The sequence below is a fragment of the Cyprinodon variegatus genome, unplaced genomic scaffold (assembly GCF_000732505.1).
Source record: "Cyprinodon variegatus isolate N-32 unplaced genomic scaffold, C_variegatus-1.0 Scaffold791, whole genome shotgun sequence".
NCBI lineage: Eukaryota > Metazoa > Chordata > Actinopteri > Cyprinodontiformes > Cyprinodontidae > Cyprinodon > Cyprinodon variegatus.
In genome coordinates this window covers 98,190-110,528 of record NW_015151244.1, presented here as the reverse complement: position 1 = coordinate 110,528, position 12,339 = coordinate 98,190, and the positions used below count along the sequence as shown (strand labels likewise).

General features: G+C 38.2%; 1 protein-coding gene across 13 annotated transcripts in view; it reads left to right on the top strand.

The window, feature by feature from the left end:
• myo1b (myosin IB) overlaps positions 1–12,339 on the top strand; it is a 68,453-nt gene that overhangs the window by 17,769 nt on the left and 38,345 nt on the right. For 12 of the 13 annotated variants that reach the window (XM_015396344.1, XM_015396347.1, XM_015396346.1 and 9 more), the window contains one exon: positions 9,452–9,546. In XM_015396344.1, the coding sequence (XP_015251830.1) occupies positions 9,452–9,546 (95 nt within the window). Of the gene's footprint in view, positions 1–6,059; positions 6,083–9,451; positions 9,547–12,339 lie in introns of those variants that run through there. The other variant, XM_015396340.1, reaches the window with a different exon arrangement.

The window sequence follows — 12,339 nt, the reverse complement described above, 5'->3', positions numbered from 1 at the left end:
TAACTAAGAACAGGGGAGAAAAAAACATGCGACTTAAATAAAAAGGTTAGAGCAAGATCAGATCTGCACATAATGGTTTGCTGGTGGTAGTTTACTGATCTGTGCAAAGGAGTGCCTTCAAACATGAAATGTCAATGAAAATCAGGCAAATGTTTATCTTGGACACCTTGTTTGGATAAATGTCACGCCATTTTGCATTCTATACAGAAAAAACCCTTTGAAAGTGCGATGACAAATCAAAAGCATGTCAGTCTTCCTGATTGTGGAATTGCTTCTTTCATTTTGTGGATATAAGTTGAAGGGATTGTACACAAGTTTTTGAAGACTCATTTGGAAAGTTAGAAATGTAAGACGAAGCACTTTCATAACAGTGAATGTTATTGTCACTGTTACTTTTACTATAAAGAAATATAATCCAACGTCTCTAAATTTTTCTGAAATTCAGCTTGCAACAGTGGGCTATATTTATATGCCAAAATGATTCAGCTGTTAATGAGGCAAGCGCTGTTTTCTATTGACTAATAAAATAGAGTTTTGCTGTATCAGGAAGACATGCAGTGGTTACATTTTTCTTTCATCACAATCAATCACTTTCTGTTGGTTGAAGCATTTTGACGATTAAAATCTTGGTCAGGTTCCAGCATCAAGTACATTCTGTCAAAGTGTGAAATGTTTTTATACAGTGCATAAATGAATGCCAGTTAAAAACACAATCTATTGTTATTTATTGCTTTATTTGCTATTCTCAGCTGCAATTCTAAACCACTATGTTATTCAATTCTTAAATTTTTTGGCCTTTTTGTCCCACTGCTTTGTCAGTTCTAATGAACTGCACAGTCAAGCCAATCTTCATTGTCTATACAAAAGTGTCCCATCCTTGACCAGCTCAGCTGTGTGCTCACCAGCCAGATGAGGCACCTCCATGATTAAAGAGCAGGTGCTTTCCTCCGTTTCTATATGCATTTTGTTCATTAGAGATGAACTAATCACTGACCATCACAGATGGCTTTTACTTATCTTTTGTACGTTGCTTGCCACTGAAAACGGGCACAGATTGAGCGTTGTGTGTGTGAGTGAGACGTATCTGTGTCTAAGTGTGTGGAGTTTGCGCCTGCTCTTGGGGGGTGGGGGGATGGGAGGGTGGGGTTGTGTTATCCCAATGTTTAATGAGGTATTGAGACCCTGATGCTCTCAGAACTCAATACTTAGTGCCGCTAGAGCATTGGACACAGGGAGGCATTAGGGGTGGCTAATGGAGCAAAGAGGCTCCCTTTGCAATGTACATTGAGGCTTCCAGCTGTCATGCAAATGGTTATGACAGATTATCTGAAATTTCTCTGTTTGGGGTTGAGTGTTTTGGAGGCCAATATTTTTGTTGTTGTTAAAAGCTGAGATAATTGACTCTTGCTGTTAGACATCTACAATGCCTGTTCCAAAAAAAAAAAAAAAAAACTTTTTTGTAAGGCATGACTGTTTTTATATTTCCCTTTCGGCAGTTTCCAGAAATGACCTCTTGCCTTGTGTCTCCGAGGCAACATGGATCAGAATTAATATATGACGGGGCAAGCTTAAACAAATGTTAGCATGATCAAAGGCTATTTTAAACATATTTTAATCTTGATTTAATACAACTTTGTTTCAATACTTTCAAAGTTTTTTTTGGGGAAGTTTGTAGCAGATAAATGGACTTGAGCCAGAAGACCTGGGAAGTCTGGGCAGGTGATAAACTGATAAGTCTGTAATGTATTTTGGTCCCAAGCCATTCAGCGATTTATAGACTAAGAGCTTTATTTTAAAGTCTGGTCTAAGAGATAAGAGTATAAGTGCTTTAGCACTGTGGTGATGTGCTCCACTTTTTAGCTTTAGTGAGGATGCAGGCTGTACCTGTGAACACACCATTGCAGTAATTCATTCTAATAAATGGATGAATACGTTTTTTTCTTTCTTTCTTCCCCCTAGCTAAGACATTAGTACTTCATTCTTGGTGATGTATGTTGGTAGAGGTAGAAGTGGTGGTAGAAGGCTGACTTTTTTTTTTTTTAGTCTTTGTGCCTCTTAAGGTTTATGTCCATCACTATACTCAGATTGGTGTAATTTTACTTGTCAGATAAGTTAAGTGGTACTTTTCACAATTGTAGGAAAGGACTTTAGAGTCAGATTCTACATTACAGCTTTAAAACTGTTTTCAGTTGCTGTCTGTATTAAAACTCAAACCAAATGGTGGATGTTTTAAACGTTGTGCCATATGTACAGTTAGGACAAAAATTATGCTCATTTTAGCCGTAGAACGTGTTACTTTTGGCCTCTAAAGTAACTGATTTCAGAAAACCTAGGAAAGTTGTGCCGAACCTTTTTGTATGTAGGTGGATTTGAGTGGGCACTTGTTGAAGTGGCATTTTGACTTGAGTAGGCAGGTTCAGCCCTTTGCAGTGTGTTGGCGTTTGTAGTTTGTATAAACTAGAAAGGGATGATGAAAAAGCTTTTGCTTATTTTTCCACCAACTTTTTCTATGTAACAATAAAATGCCAAAATTTACTTAATTGCTCTGTGCTATAATTTATAATCTCATGACTTGTTTTTATTGAAGGCTGTACATGTTAGTACTGATTAGAAACGTATCTTTCCCATAAGCATTGCCAATGTCCACATTTTCCTCTTGTTACCAATTTGTGATTGGTGTTAAATTGAACAATATTATTTTCCTCTGCGAAAAAGATGTAGTTCATCAAAATTCTGCAAAATTATTTTGATTCTGTTTGATTGGTAGAATCTTTGTTTTAAAACTAAAACTAGGCCAAGTCAATAACCCGATTGCCATTTAAATAAGACTATTGCTAAAAAATGTGTTTTTGTTATTACGACAATTATTAAAATATTTTCCTAAAATTGTATTCTTTTTTGGCTTAAAGCAAGAACTTGAAGCAATGTCATCGTTATTCCAAATATTCATGTCCACGTAAGCAAGCCTTGCGTATCATTAAGATAAATATATTGGCAAGTGTCAATTGGTTTATTTACACTGAATATGAAACCTGTGAAAAATTTTACATTAACGTGCTTTTGCTCGCCTGGCATTACGCTTTTTTACCAAATTCTCGAGAGATAAAATTGGAATGGACCACTACCTTCTCTACAAAATGCATTTGCAGCTACACTTAAGACTATCTGTGCCCCATTTTGAGGCCTTGTCTCATGTTGGGGAACAAATCACCTGGACAACTGTTGTGCGGGTGGGGGGAAAGCACCTGGACAACAGAGGTAAGGAGAAACGGCGTTCTAGAGTTCAGATGGGAGCAGAGGGAAATCGCTGCCCTCCTCCGATCTCCTGCTTCCTTAAAAGAGGACAGCTTTAGATCAGAAGCAGGTTGGGCAGACAGACCACCAGAATGGGGTAGAGGTGTTGGCTGCCTGGTGTAATGTTTTATCTTACCAACACCCTCATTACATTTGCAACATTTAATAGAAAGGTTATGGGTTTCTCTCGTATTTCCAAGGATGGTGCATCTAAAGCTCATTAGCTTAGCTTGACACTGACTAAACTGCCAGCCTCATATACTGCTGTGAGGATTGTTTACTTTATGGTTTCTCTGTTGTCCAAAACTGTCAAAAGCTCCATTGTGAACCCTTTCAATTTGAGAACAGTGCAGTATGTACCTGGCTCATAAAATATCCAACAATGAAATGTGAAGCACACATTAAAAACAGAATAGAGGAGCGGTCCAGAGATTTGTTTCTCTATGAAACCTCATATCCAGTGTATATTTGGTGTTTACTTAAATTAATTAAAGAGCACACATGAATGTTGCCTCAAGCTTGCTGTCATGTGTACCACAACTGAACGTTATTTACATTTTAAACAGTTTGCAAAGGCTTGTGTCTTGCACTGCTATTCATGATTTGTTTGACTTTTTTTAAACAAACAACTCTATAGAAAGATGAGATGGATATGACACCGAAGCCTACAAACGTGGTTCGTTTAATTATTTTTTTTCTTTTTTTAATGAACCCAAGGTAAGGTTACATGACCTACCATGCTTATCTTAAGGAAACAAAACAAGGATTCCTGTTTAAAATGGTCACATGGACACCCTTGGGCTGCTTTGATTTCATGCTTATTGATCTTATTAGGTTTGCATCAATGCCTACAACTATGCAGCACTTTAATGCATGTTCTGTCAATGATGCTATACAGTGTTTTTGTTAAATTTTTCTCTATTTTCCCAATTTAAATGTATTTTTGATAGATTTTATTTAATATAAATAAATTATCCTACCTTTTGATTTTAGTTCTTGTAATTCAAGAAATATTTCAGTGTTGTTAAAAAATATATTCCTTACTAGCTTTTTGCACATTTAATGCTTTCACTGACATTTTTAAATGCTTCAATTTTTATGAGAATGACTAACTCACCCATTTTAGTCTAGGTGTAAATCAACAACCAATCACTCTAATTTCTTGGTGCATGTCTGACTAAAACTTAGTTTTAAGTCCTCTGAATTACACCACACTTTTGACAATACTTGCGGTATAAAGAATGGAGGGAAAAGTACAAGGTATGTTTTCTGAACTTCTGAAGCATACTTCTCATGCTCATTTTTAAATCAAGCCAGAGTTGTTTTTAAATTCTTGACTGTAAAATGGCCAAGGAAAGTGGAAGATGAAATCCTTCTGACACAACATACCCAGGTAGTATCAAAGTAATAATCTTCCTAATAGTGCTCAGAGGAGGCATCAGCATATTCAACCTTTTGTGGATGTTTTGCCATATTGCACTGCATGCTTTTTTTCCTGCATTTATAAAGATCACACAAACTGCCTGCGTTGGTGGTTTCCCTCTTCTGTGGAACACTAAATTGGTATGCTCAGACATAAAATTAAAGTCCTGAACCCCCTCAAAGTTAAGTAGCTGAGGTATCAGACAATCTGTTGAATGATTAAAGATCCCAAACAGCACAGCTTTTTAATTTGTAAAATATGAAGTATTTTGACGCACCTTGCGCACGTCACTCTAATATCTCTTGAATGTTAAGCAGTGATTATTATCTACCATTTTACTTCTTTCTTCCAATTTGTGTTGATCTTCTGACTAGCACCTTTCTCTCAGCATATCATTGTGAACAGATGGCCAACATCTGTCAGAAGCAGCATCTATTTTGTGTGTGTGTGTCTGTGTGTGTGTACATCCGTCCCTACCCCCCCACTCGCACCAGCAGGATAGTCTTAAAGCTGCCTGGTGCCACTGTATTTCTGTGTGTTTCTTGTATCAGCCACCCCCTCTTCCACCTGGTCATCAGTATCAGGAAGTTGCTTCCTTGGCTTTTCTTTCAAAGCCAAGCGGATTTCCTGAGGGCTCTGGAAAAAAACAGGGTCATGCTGAGATCAGAGGCCACTGTTTGGCCTGTGAATGTGTACAACCAAAAACAGAAGCTGTATTTGCCAATAAATGTGCACAAAAATTATTACTGAACCACATATACAAGTTGGTACTCTACATGTCCATATGAGGAAATGCCCCTGAGAAAGACAATTTTTTTTTTAAAGCTCCTGTCATCCTCAAGTAAATGGGTGGGCATAAGTCCAACCCATAGATTACTGCTTTATTAGTGTCTACAAATCACAGCTTTTAAAGTGTGCTGAATGTGCCTTCCAGTCACTCCACCCGTTTTAAGATTCAGGTCACAAACAGCAGGCCCATCATCTACTCCTGTTGGCCCATTTACCAGAGGCAGAGAGGGAAAAGAACTGACTAGACCATTTTCTGCTGCTTACCTCATGCCAGTGTGGCTTTGTGCTCACCCGCTGCCACGTGCAAATCCAAATTACAGCCTGCAGGCAGATGTGAAGGGGAGGTGCCAAGCAGCATTTATAGTCCAAGGCCCTATTCCTGCCTAACCCTCATCTTCATGTGCACACAAATGCATGCACACAGTGCTACACAGAGTGATATGGGAGGCCTTTGGGATTTTGGGTAACTTACTCACTGCTTCTTTAGTCTTTGATGGGGACCCTGGTGCTTCATCATTTTGACTGCCATTTATAGCCTGTTGCTACTCAGGCTGCCTTCAGGGTCCTAATGAAAAGGTAATTCTAGGAAATAAATTATTTTGCAGCTCTGTTTGCACAACCTTTTGGGATTGTAGGCATGGACACATCTAAGCAAAGTTATTTTTTCTGTTAAGTTATATAAGTTTTATAATTTCAAATTAGATATTTACATTGTGTTTGGGTGTGGCTTGTTTCTCCTGACCCCTATTCATATTGTAATCATTGATGGCTTTTTATAAGTCCTCTATGGTGTGTGTGTGTATGTGTATGTGTGTGCGTGTGTGTGCATGCTCTAAAAAGGGACCTCCTCCCCTCTTTTGACACCACTGGGCCTCATGGGGTAGCCCACCCCCTCCTCCAAACTCCTGCTGGCTCACATGATTTGTTTGGGGATGAGATAATTGTATGATGGCTTGCCCATTGCCAGGATCAGGTCAGGACTGTGCAGGGTTTTCACAAAGAAAACATCTGCTATACTTTTTTAAAGCAGTGACGTAATGTCCGATGGCAAGTCTAGACCACACAAACTGATGTTCTGGCATAGTGGTGGACATGGGACAAGGGGTGGGTTAAGATGAATTGTATGGGCGTGGATTAAATGAGAGGGTTTAGGTTGAGTGGACAGAAAATGGAACGGAGTTGTACAACTGTTCATAAATGCAGTCCTACTCTATAAATATATCAAGAGAAACAAATGGAATAATAATTAGACTGTTTTCAAGCATTTATTTTTTTTATTTTCAATTAGCAGTTTTTATTTTCAATTAGCAGTTAACCAACTTATTAAACAATTTATATTTTTAACAATGATCTAGGCTCAATGAAAACTGACTGCATAAAGGTTATTTTTCTAAAGCTACTTTCAAACTGACTGAGCCATATCTGAACATGTACTGTAAATTTTGGAATATCTCTTTTGCTAGAAGTTTTGGGTTTCTCCCTAAAATACTTTTTTCTTCTCTTAAAGGTAAGAGCTTTTGTAGTCAGATTTCAATTTATTGGTCAATCTGTACATTAATGTACAGAAGCATGCAGGGTAGGGCAGTTCTGTGTTGTTTAGTTCTTGATGTAATTGAAGAAATTGAGTTTTTGTTAAGCTGTGAGAGGTAAGAGACTGTTTGGCACTGTCTCGATTATCTGCAAAATAGACAGGATACTGCAATGTTATGAAATGGGAGGCACCCACAAGTGTAGAGGCATATTCGAAGTGAAATGGCTGAACAATAGGTGGTTGAATCCTTAGACACTTCACCCAAAATAGCATTCCATTAGTGGTCAGAATAAGTGCTGTCCAAATAGTGCTGGTAGTTTTTCAGAAGGTTGGTCTCAATTTTGACTCTTATCATCCATGTGATGTGATATGATCCATTTCCATTGTGTTATGTCTGGATGAGCTAAGCAGTCCATAGTTGCTTTCCTACCCACCATAGTGTTCTTACTTTTGACCCTACAAAAGGTGAAAAAAGGTAGATTTTACCCAGGTTGGAATTGGCCAAAGGCTTTCATAAATGTTTGTTTTCAGGATCTTAAAACAGATTGTTGTAGTATTCAGGTAATAACTTTCTATGACTAAATATTTGCTTGATAGAGATGTTGAGATCAGAGAGGTTTCAAGTGCTTGGGACCTGGAGGCAAGCACAAAAACAAAATTGGACACAAGGGGAAACTTTTTTTGAAGCATTCCTTCCAAATTACCTTAAACTTTACTTGCCCCTTAAATTGCTGAGAAAATGTGAATGTTTGTCTTGATATTATGAACAATTGTGGAGTCCCCGGCAGTAAATTATATTAACTCCTATTGTATTTAAGCCAAAACAGCCGTTTTAATCCCATGGCTAAGGTTATTACAATAAAAACAATAGTTTTTGGGTAGAATATTTTTTTTTCTTTGCCTCATGGTAATGTATTGAGATTCAGTCTGTGAGCAGCAGACTGCCAGAACTGCCCTCAGTTGCAGATTCAGACTAAACCAGAAATGAGTTTGCCTTCATGCCAAGAATATAAATGTAACCTTTGGTGGTTTGCAGACGGACAGCCTAACAAAAGTGCCAGCTGGTGCTTCATACTCATGTAAATTTTCATCCATTCAAAGTATTGAAGAACAAATACCCTCTGGAGTAAATTGTAGAGCTTAAGTAAGCTTTCTTCAGACTTCTGACAAAACATCAGCACAGGACAATCGAGGTCTCTTGATGACTCAAGTTTACTTTTATTTTCCATGATGACATGAGCCTTCTAGCTTTAAGTGTGCAGCTGTGTAGTTTCATAGTCGAGAAATAAATGTGGAATCCCTCTCAGTTGGAAAATGGTAGCGAATACTACCTCTGTATTGCATCTGCTGGTTGGGGTTCGGTCTCTCCTTCAAGCAGGTGGCTTTGTGTCTTTATTCATAAATGATTGAAAAATTGTCTGTGAGATGAATTGATGGACTATTGTCTTTATCGTTTGTGATAAGGGGGCTTTGAAAGGTGATACCTTCTATTAACTGAGCCATGTATGCCCTGACTCTCACAGATATTGATCAGGCGTTTAGATTTGCCAATTGCTGGGCCAATAGCGTAAAATTACTAAAATTATTATATATTTTCGTAAGAAAGTTTGGTAAGGAAAGACATGTTCAAAATCATCTGGTTGATCTTAATGAACAGACCTAAGCATCTAACAGAGGTAGATGCTTAGAGTAAGCCCATTATCCTAAGGTTTACAGATAGAAAAAAACAGATCATTATGATGTGGTTTTCATATGAATCACACCCTCCTATTTATTCTTCATAAGGTATTGTCATAAAGGGAACAATTGAAGTACTGTTCTTGTATTCAGAGTGGTTGTTATTGCTTTAATGAGGCCTCATTCCCATTGTACAAGTGTCCCGGAATGTCTGACAGTGAGTTTTTTTAATTAAATTCACTCCCCTTGCATCACTTACTTATCTATCAAGGTTTGTTTATGCTTCTATTTAGTAATTGCATTATGTAAATTACAAATGTGCTTGGGTATGAACAAAGGAGAAAAAGGTCTGAATAATGATTGAATAAGACCGTAGCCAAACATTTTGCCCATAAATCTTTGTTTAAATATTAGGGTTGTTTTCCTTCGATAGTCATGTTTCAGAACAGCAGTAGGAAATGGACAACTGTGCTTCCAAATGTGATCCAGGCACTGTCGCTAAATAAAGCTGCAAGCCACTCCAGGGTAGCGGATGCCCCAAGATGCAACCTAATTTCCGATGAAGCCACATGCTTTTGATTATAGGAGACGCCATGTGGCCTGGTGCAAAAGCCTACTCTGTACTTATTTTTACACTGCTTCTTGAAACTTTCCGTCAAACTGGCAAATGTACTGTGAAGCTGCAAATTTTCAATATAGAGATGGACTGATCTCTCTCTCTCTCATTTATCTTCCAGATATGCTTTGGCAGATGAGGCCTACCGTTCACTGAGGGACCAGGACAAAGACCAGTGTATCCTTATCACAGGGGAAAGTGGAGCTGGGAAAACAGGTGAGGACTGTCGGGTATCATTTAGATGTACACAATGAGTCAAACACCAGAATGGTCTTGGTTGACAATTTATAATTGTATATACTGCACTTAAAATATTATACTTGTGAGGGTGAGTTTTTTTATTTTTTCAGAAAGTGGTGTACAAAACTTGTTATATTAGCAACTTTGAAATTGTATTAAGGTAGAGTCCATTCAAGAGTATGATTTACACAGTGTGGACTGTTGAATTGAGCTTCAAAAGGTACCACACACAAATGTATCTAGCCAATAAGATGGCATGATTGCATTACTTGTGTTTTATGTTTGCCTGAGAATTAGATGGCATTAGAAGCAGCTTATCGAATCTGAGGAGGGGGAAAAAAAAAACTGTTGCTCAGTCATCCCGGGTTATTTTCAGAAGAAGTTAAAATTATGCATTTCATATGACATGAGGAATCGGAGCCTGACGGAAGAACAGGAAGAAACTATTTTTTATTTTTTTTTTTTTTAACCTTGTATATACTTCTCACAGTGATTAGTTGGGAGAAGGATTTTGCTCTCCTTTGTGTTTAATCAATTCTAAAGTTGGCACAGCTGCCTAGTTGAAAAAATAAGGACTGTCTGTATGCTTATTTCCTGCTTCATGAGCTTTATGCAGATATTAAATTTATTTTTTATAAGAACTTGGATTGCTTGAAAGTACCAACCTAGAATCACAGTGCTTGATTGGTAAGAAGAGTGGTCCTCTACCCATCAATCAGATGGATTGAAAAGAGGAAGGTGAGGAAAAAACTTATCCAACAATACAGATAAGTTAAAAGCTGCTATCAAAGAACCCTGTGCTCTTTAACAAATCCACAGGGACGCTCAAAGCTACACTGTATTAATGCCATAATTTGTACATGAGACCCTGTCCTTATATTGGTTGCATATCCTTTATAGTTCAGAAACATGTTCAGCATTTCTAAAGTGAAACCCTTTTTAGTTTTGTCACATCCTAGTTTTGAGAAATCTTTTTCTTTTTGTTCAATTTAGTTTATTTATATTACACCAATTCACAACGTGTCATCTCAAGGAACTTTACAGAGACAATTCAACCAGATCATACAGTCAGATTGGTTCAACGTTTTCTATCTGAGGAAAACCAGCTGATTGCATCAACTCATTGACTCGACAGCAATCCCTCATACCAAGTATGCTTGTAGCGACAGTGGAGAGGAAAACTCCCTTTTAACAGGAAGAAACAAACATCCAATAGATTTGGGCTCTGTGTGAGCGATTATCTGCCGAGGCAGACTGGAGTTCGAGGAGACGGAAGCAGGCACGTAGTAAGAAGCAAAGATACTGTTGTGAGACTTTACCAGAAGATTATCAATATATTAAATAACTAGGACTGGAAGTTGTAGTTAATAGGTAAATCAAGGGTAAAACTAATTATCATGATGAGAATGATTTAATTTGCTTACTGACCAGGGTTTTAGCCTCTTTCCTAAAAGGTTGGACTCCTGAATCCGACTGTTAAAAAATCAGTTGTCTTTCACCAATTTAGTAATTTAGGCTCTCTTAGCAATGTCATTAATCACCAACTACACAAATGTCTCTGTTCATTCGGATGCTTCTCAAAGAGTGAACCCAGGTTGAGTGATAAATCGTTCACTGTTAAATAATACAAAGACCATGGGTTAAAATACAATGGTACCTTTATTAGCTACAATAACACAGTATTATATCAAATAACTATGTAAACACCACTTAAAATAAGCAAAAATTAAGAAATAATAGGGGAAGAGGGGTTTAAAAGTCTGTTTAAAATCTGAGAATATTTTTGAAGGAGAAGGGAAGATGTTACTCTTTTGGTTCGGTGGATTGAAGGCCTTCGGCTCGGTCTGGTTTTCTGCAGGCCCCATCTTCAGTCCAGTCAGTTCGTCCAGATTTTGGATTAATCCGAAGCTATAATAAGAGGCAACTTTGTTAGGGGGTTAATTTCTAACTCACAATAGCAAGGGACACCACCTTTTTAGATTCAGTGGTTAGCATGTAGCCGCAGCCTTCCAACAGCAGCTCCTCTGTGCTGCTCCATCTCAGGCCGTGTGGGTCCCACGGCTTCTAACTACTCCTTTGGCAAACAGTGATTGGGGGCCCTGTTGTTCGGTGGTTAGCTTCAGGTTAGCAGAGCTGGATTAGCTCTTCTCTGTCTCTACTGAAGCAGGCTTTAGGGAATACTGCATTCAACTCGGTTTGAAACACAAGAAGAATAAAAACACTGCGTTCAGTTCCTTCTGAACTGCAGGAAAAAGTCTGACTCGGCCTAGCAAGCACAGACTTCTCCAGAAAGATTTGGTCGCTACTTAGTGTAGCCTTCAGCTGAGAAGCACCCCGACTAGCCTTTAGTGGCCCAGGGACACTGACAAAATAGGAAATTTGACAGGAAGTTACCTCTTTAAAAAACTCTGCCGGAGTGTTGTAGTTCTGGTATCATCAGCGATACTTGATCCCAACAATATAAATTACTCGGCTGTTCACATACACCTGAACACTAAAGGACACTCGTTTGAGGACAACAACGTCCATATTCTGGCAAAGGGAAACGGATGGTTTGAGAGAGGGGTTATGGAAGCCATCTTTGTTAACCTGAAAAAAATTATCTCTCAACAAAGGAGTAGGTCTTAGGCATAATATGTCAACTACTTACAAAGCACCCTGCTCTCACCTGACTCATGCTTCAAAGAGGCATATGATTTTAACCACTCTGACGAGGGAGTTAACAACCCAATCAGACTTTATCCTCTGTTTACAATGAGAAAAAAAACA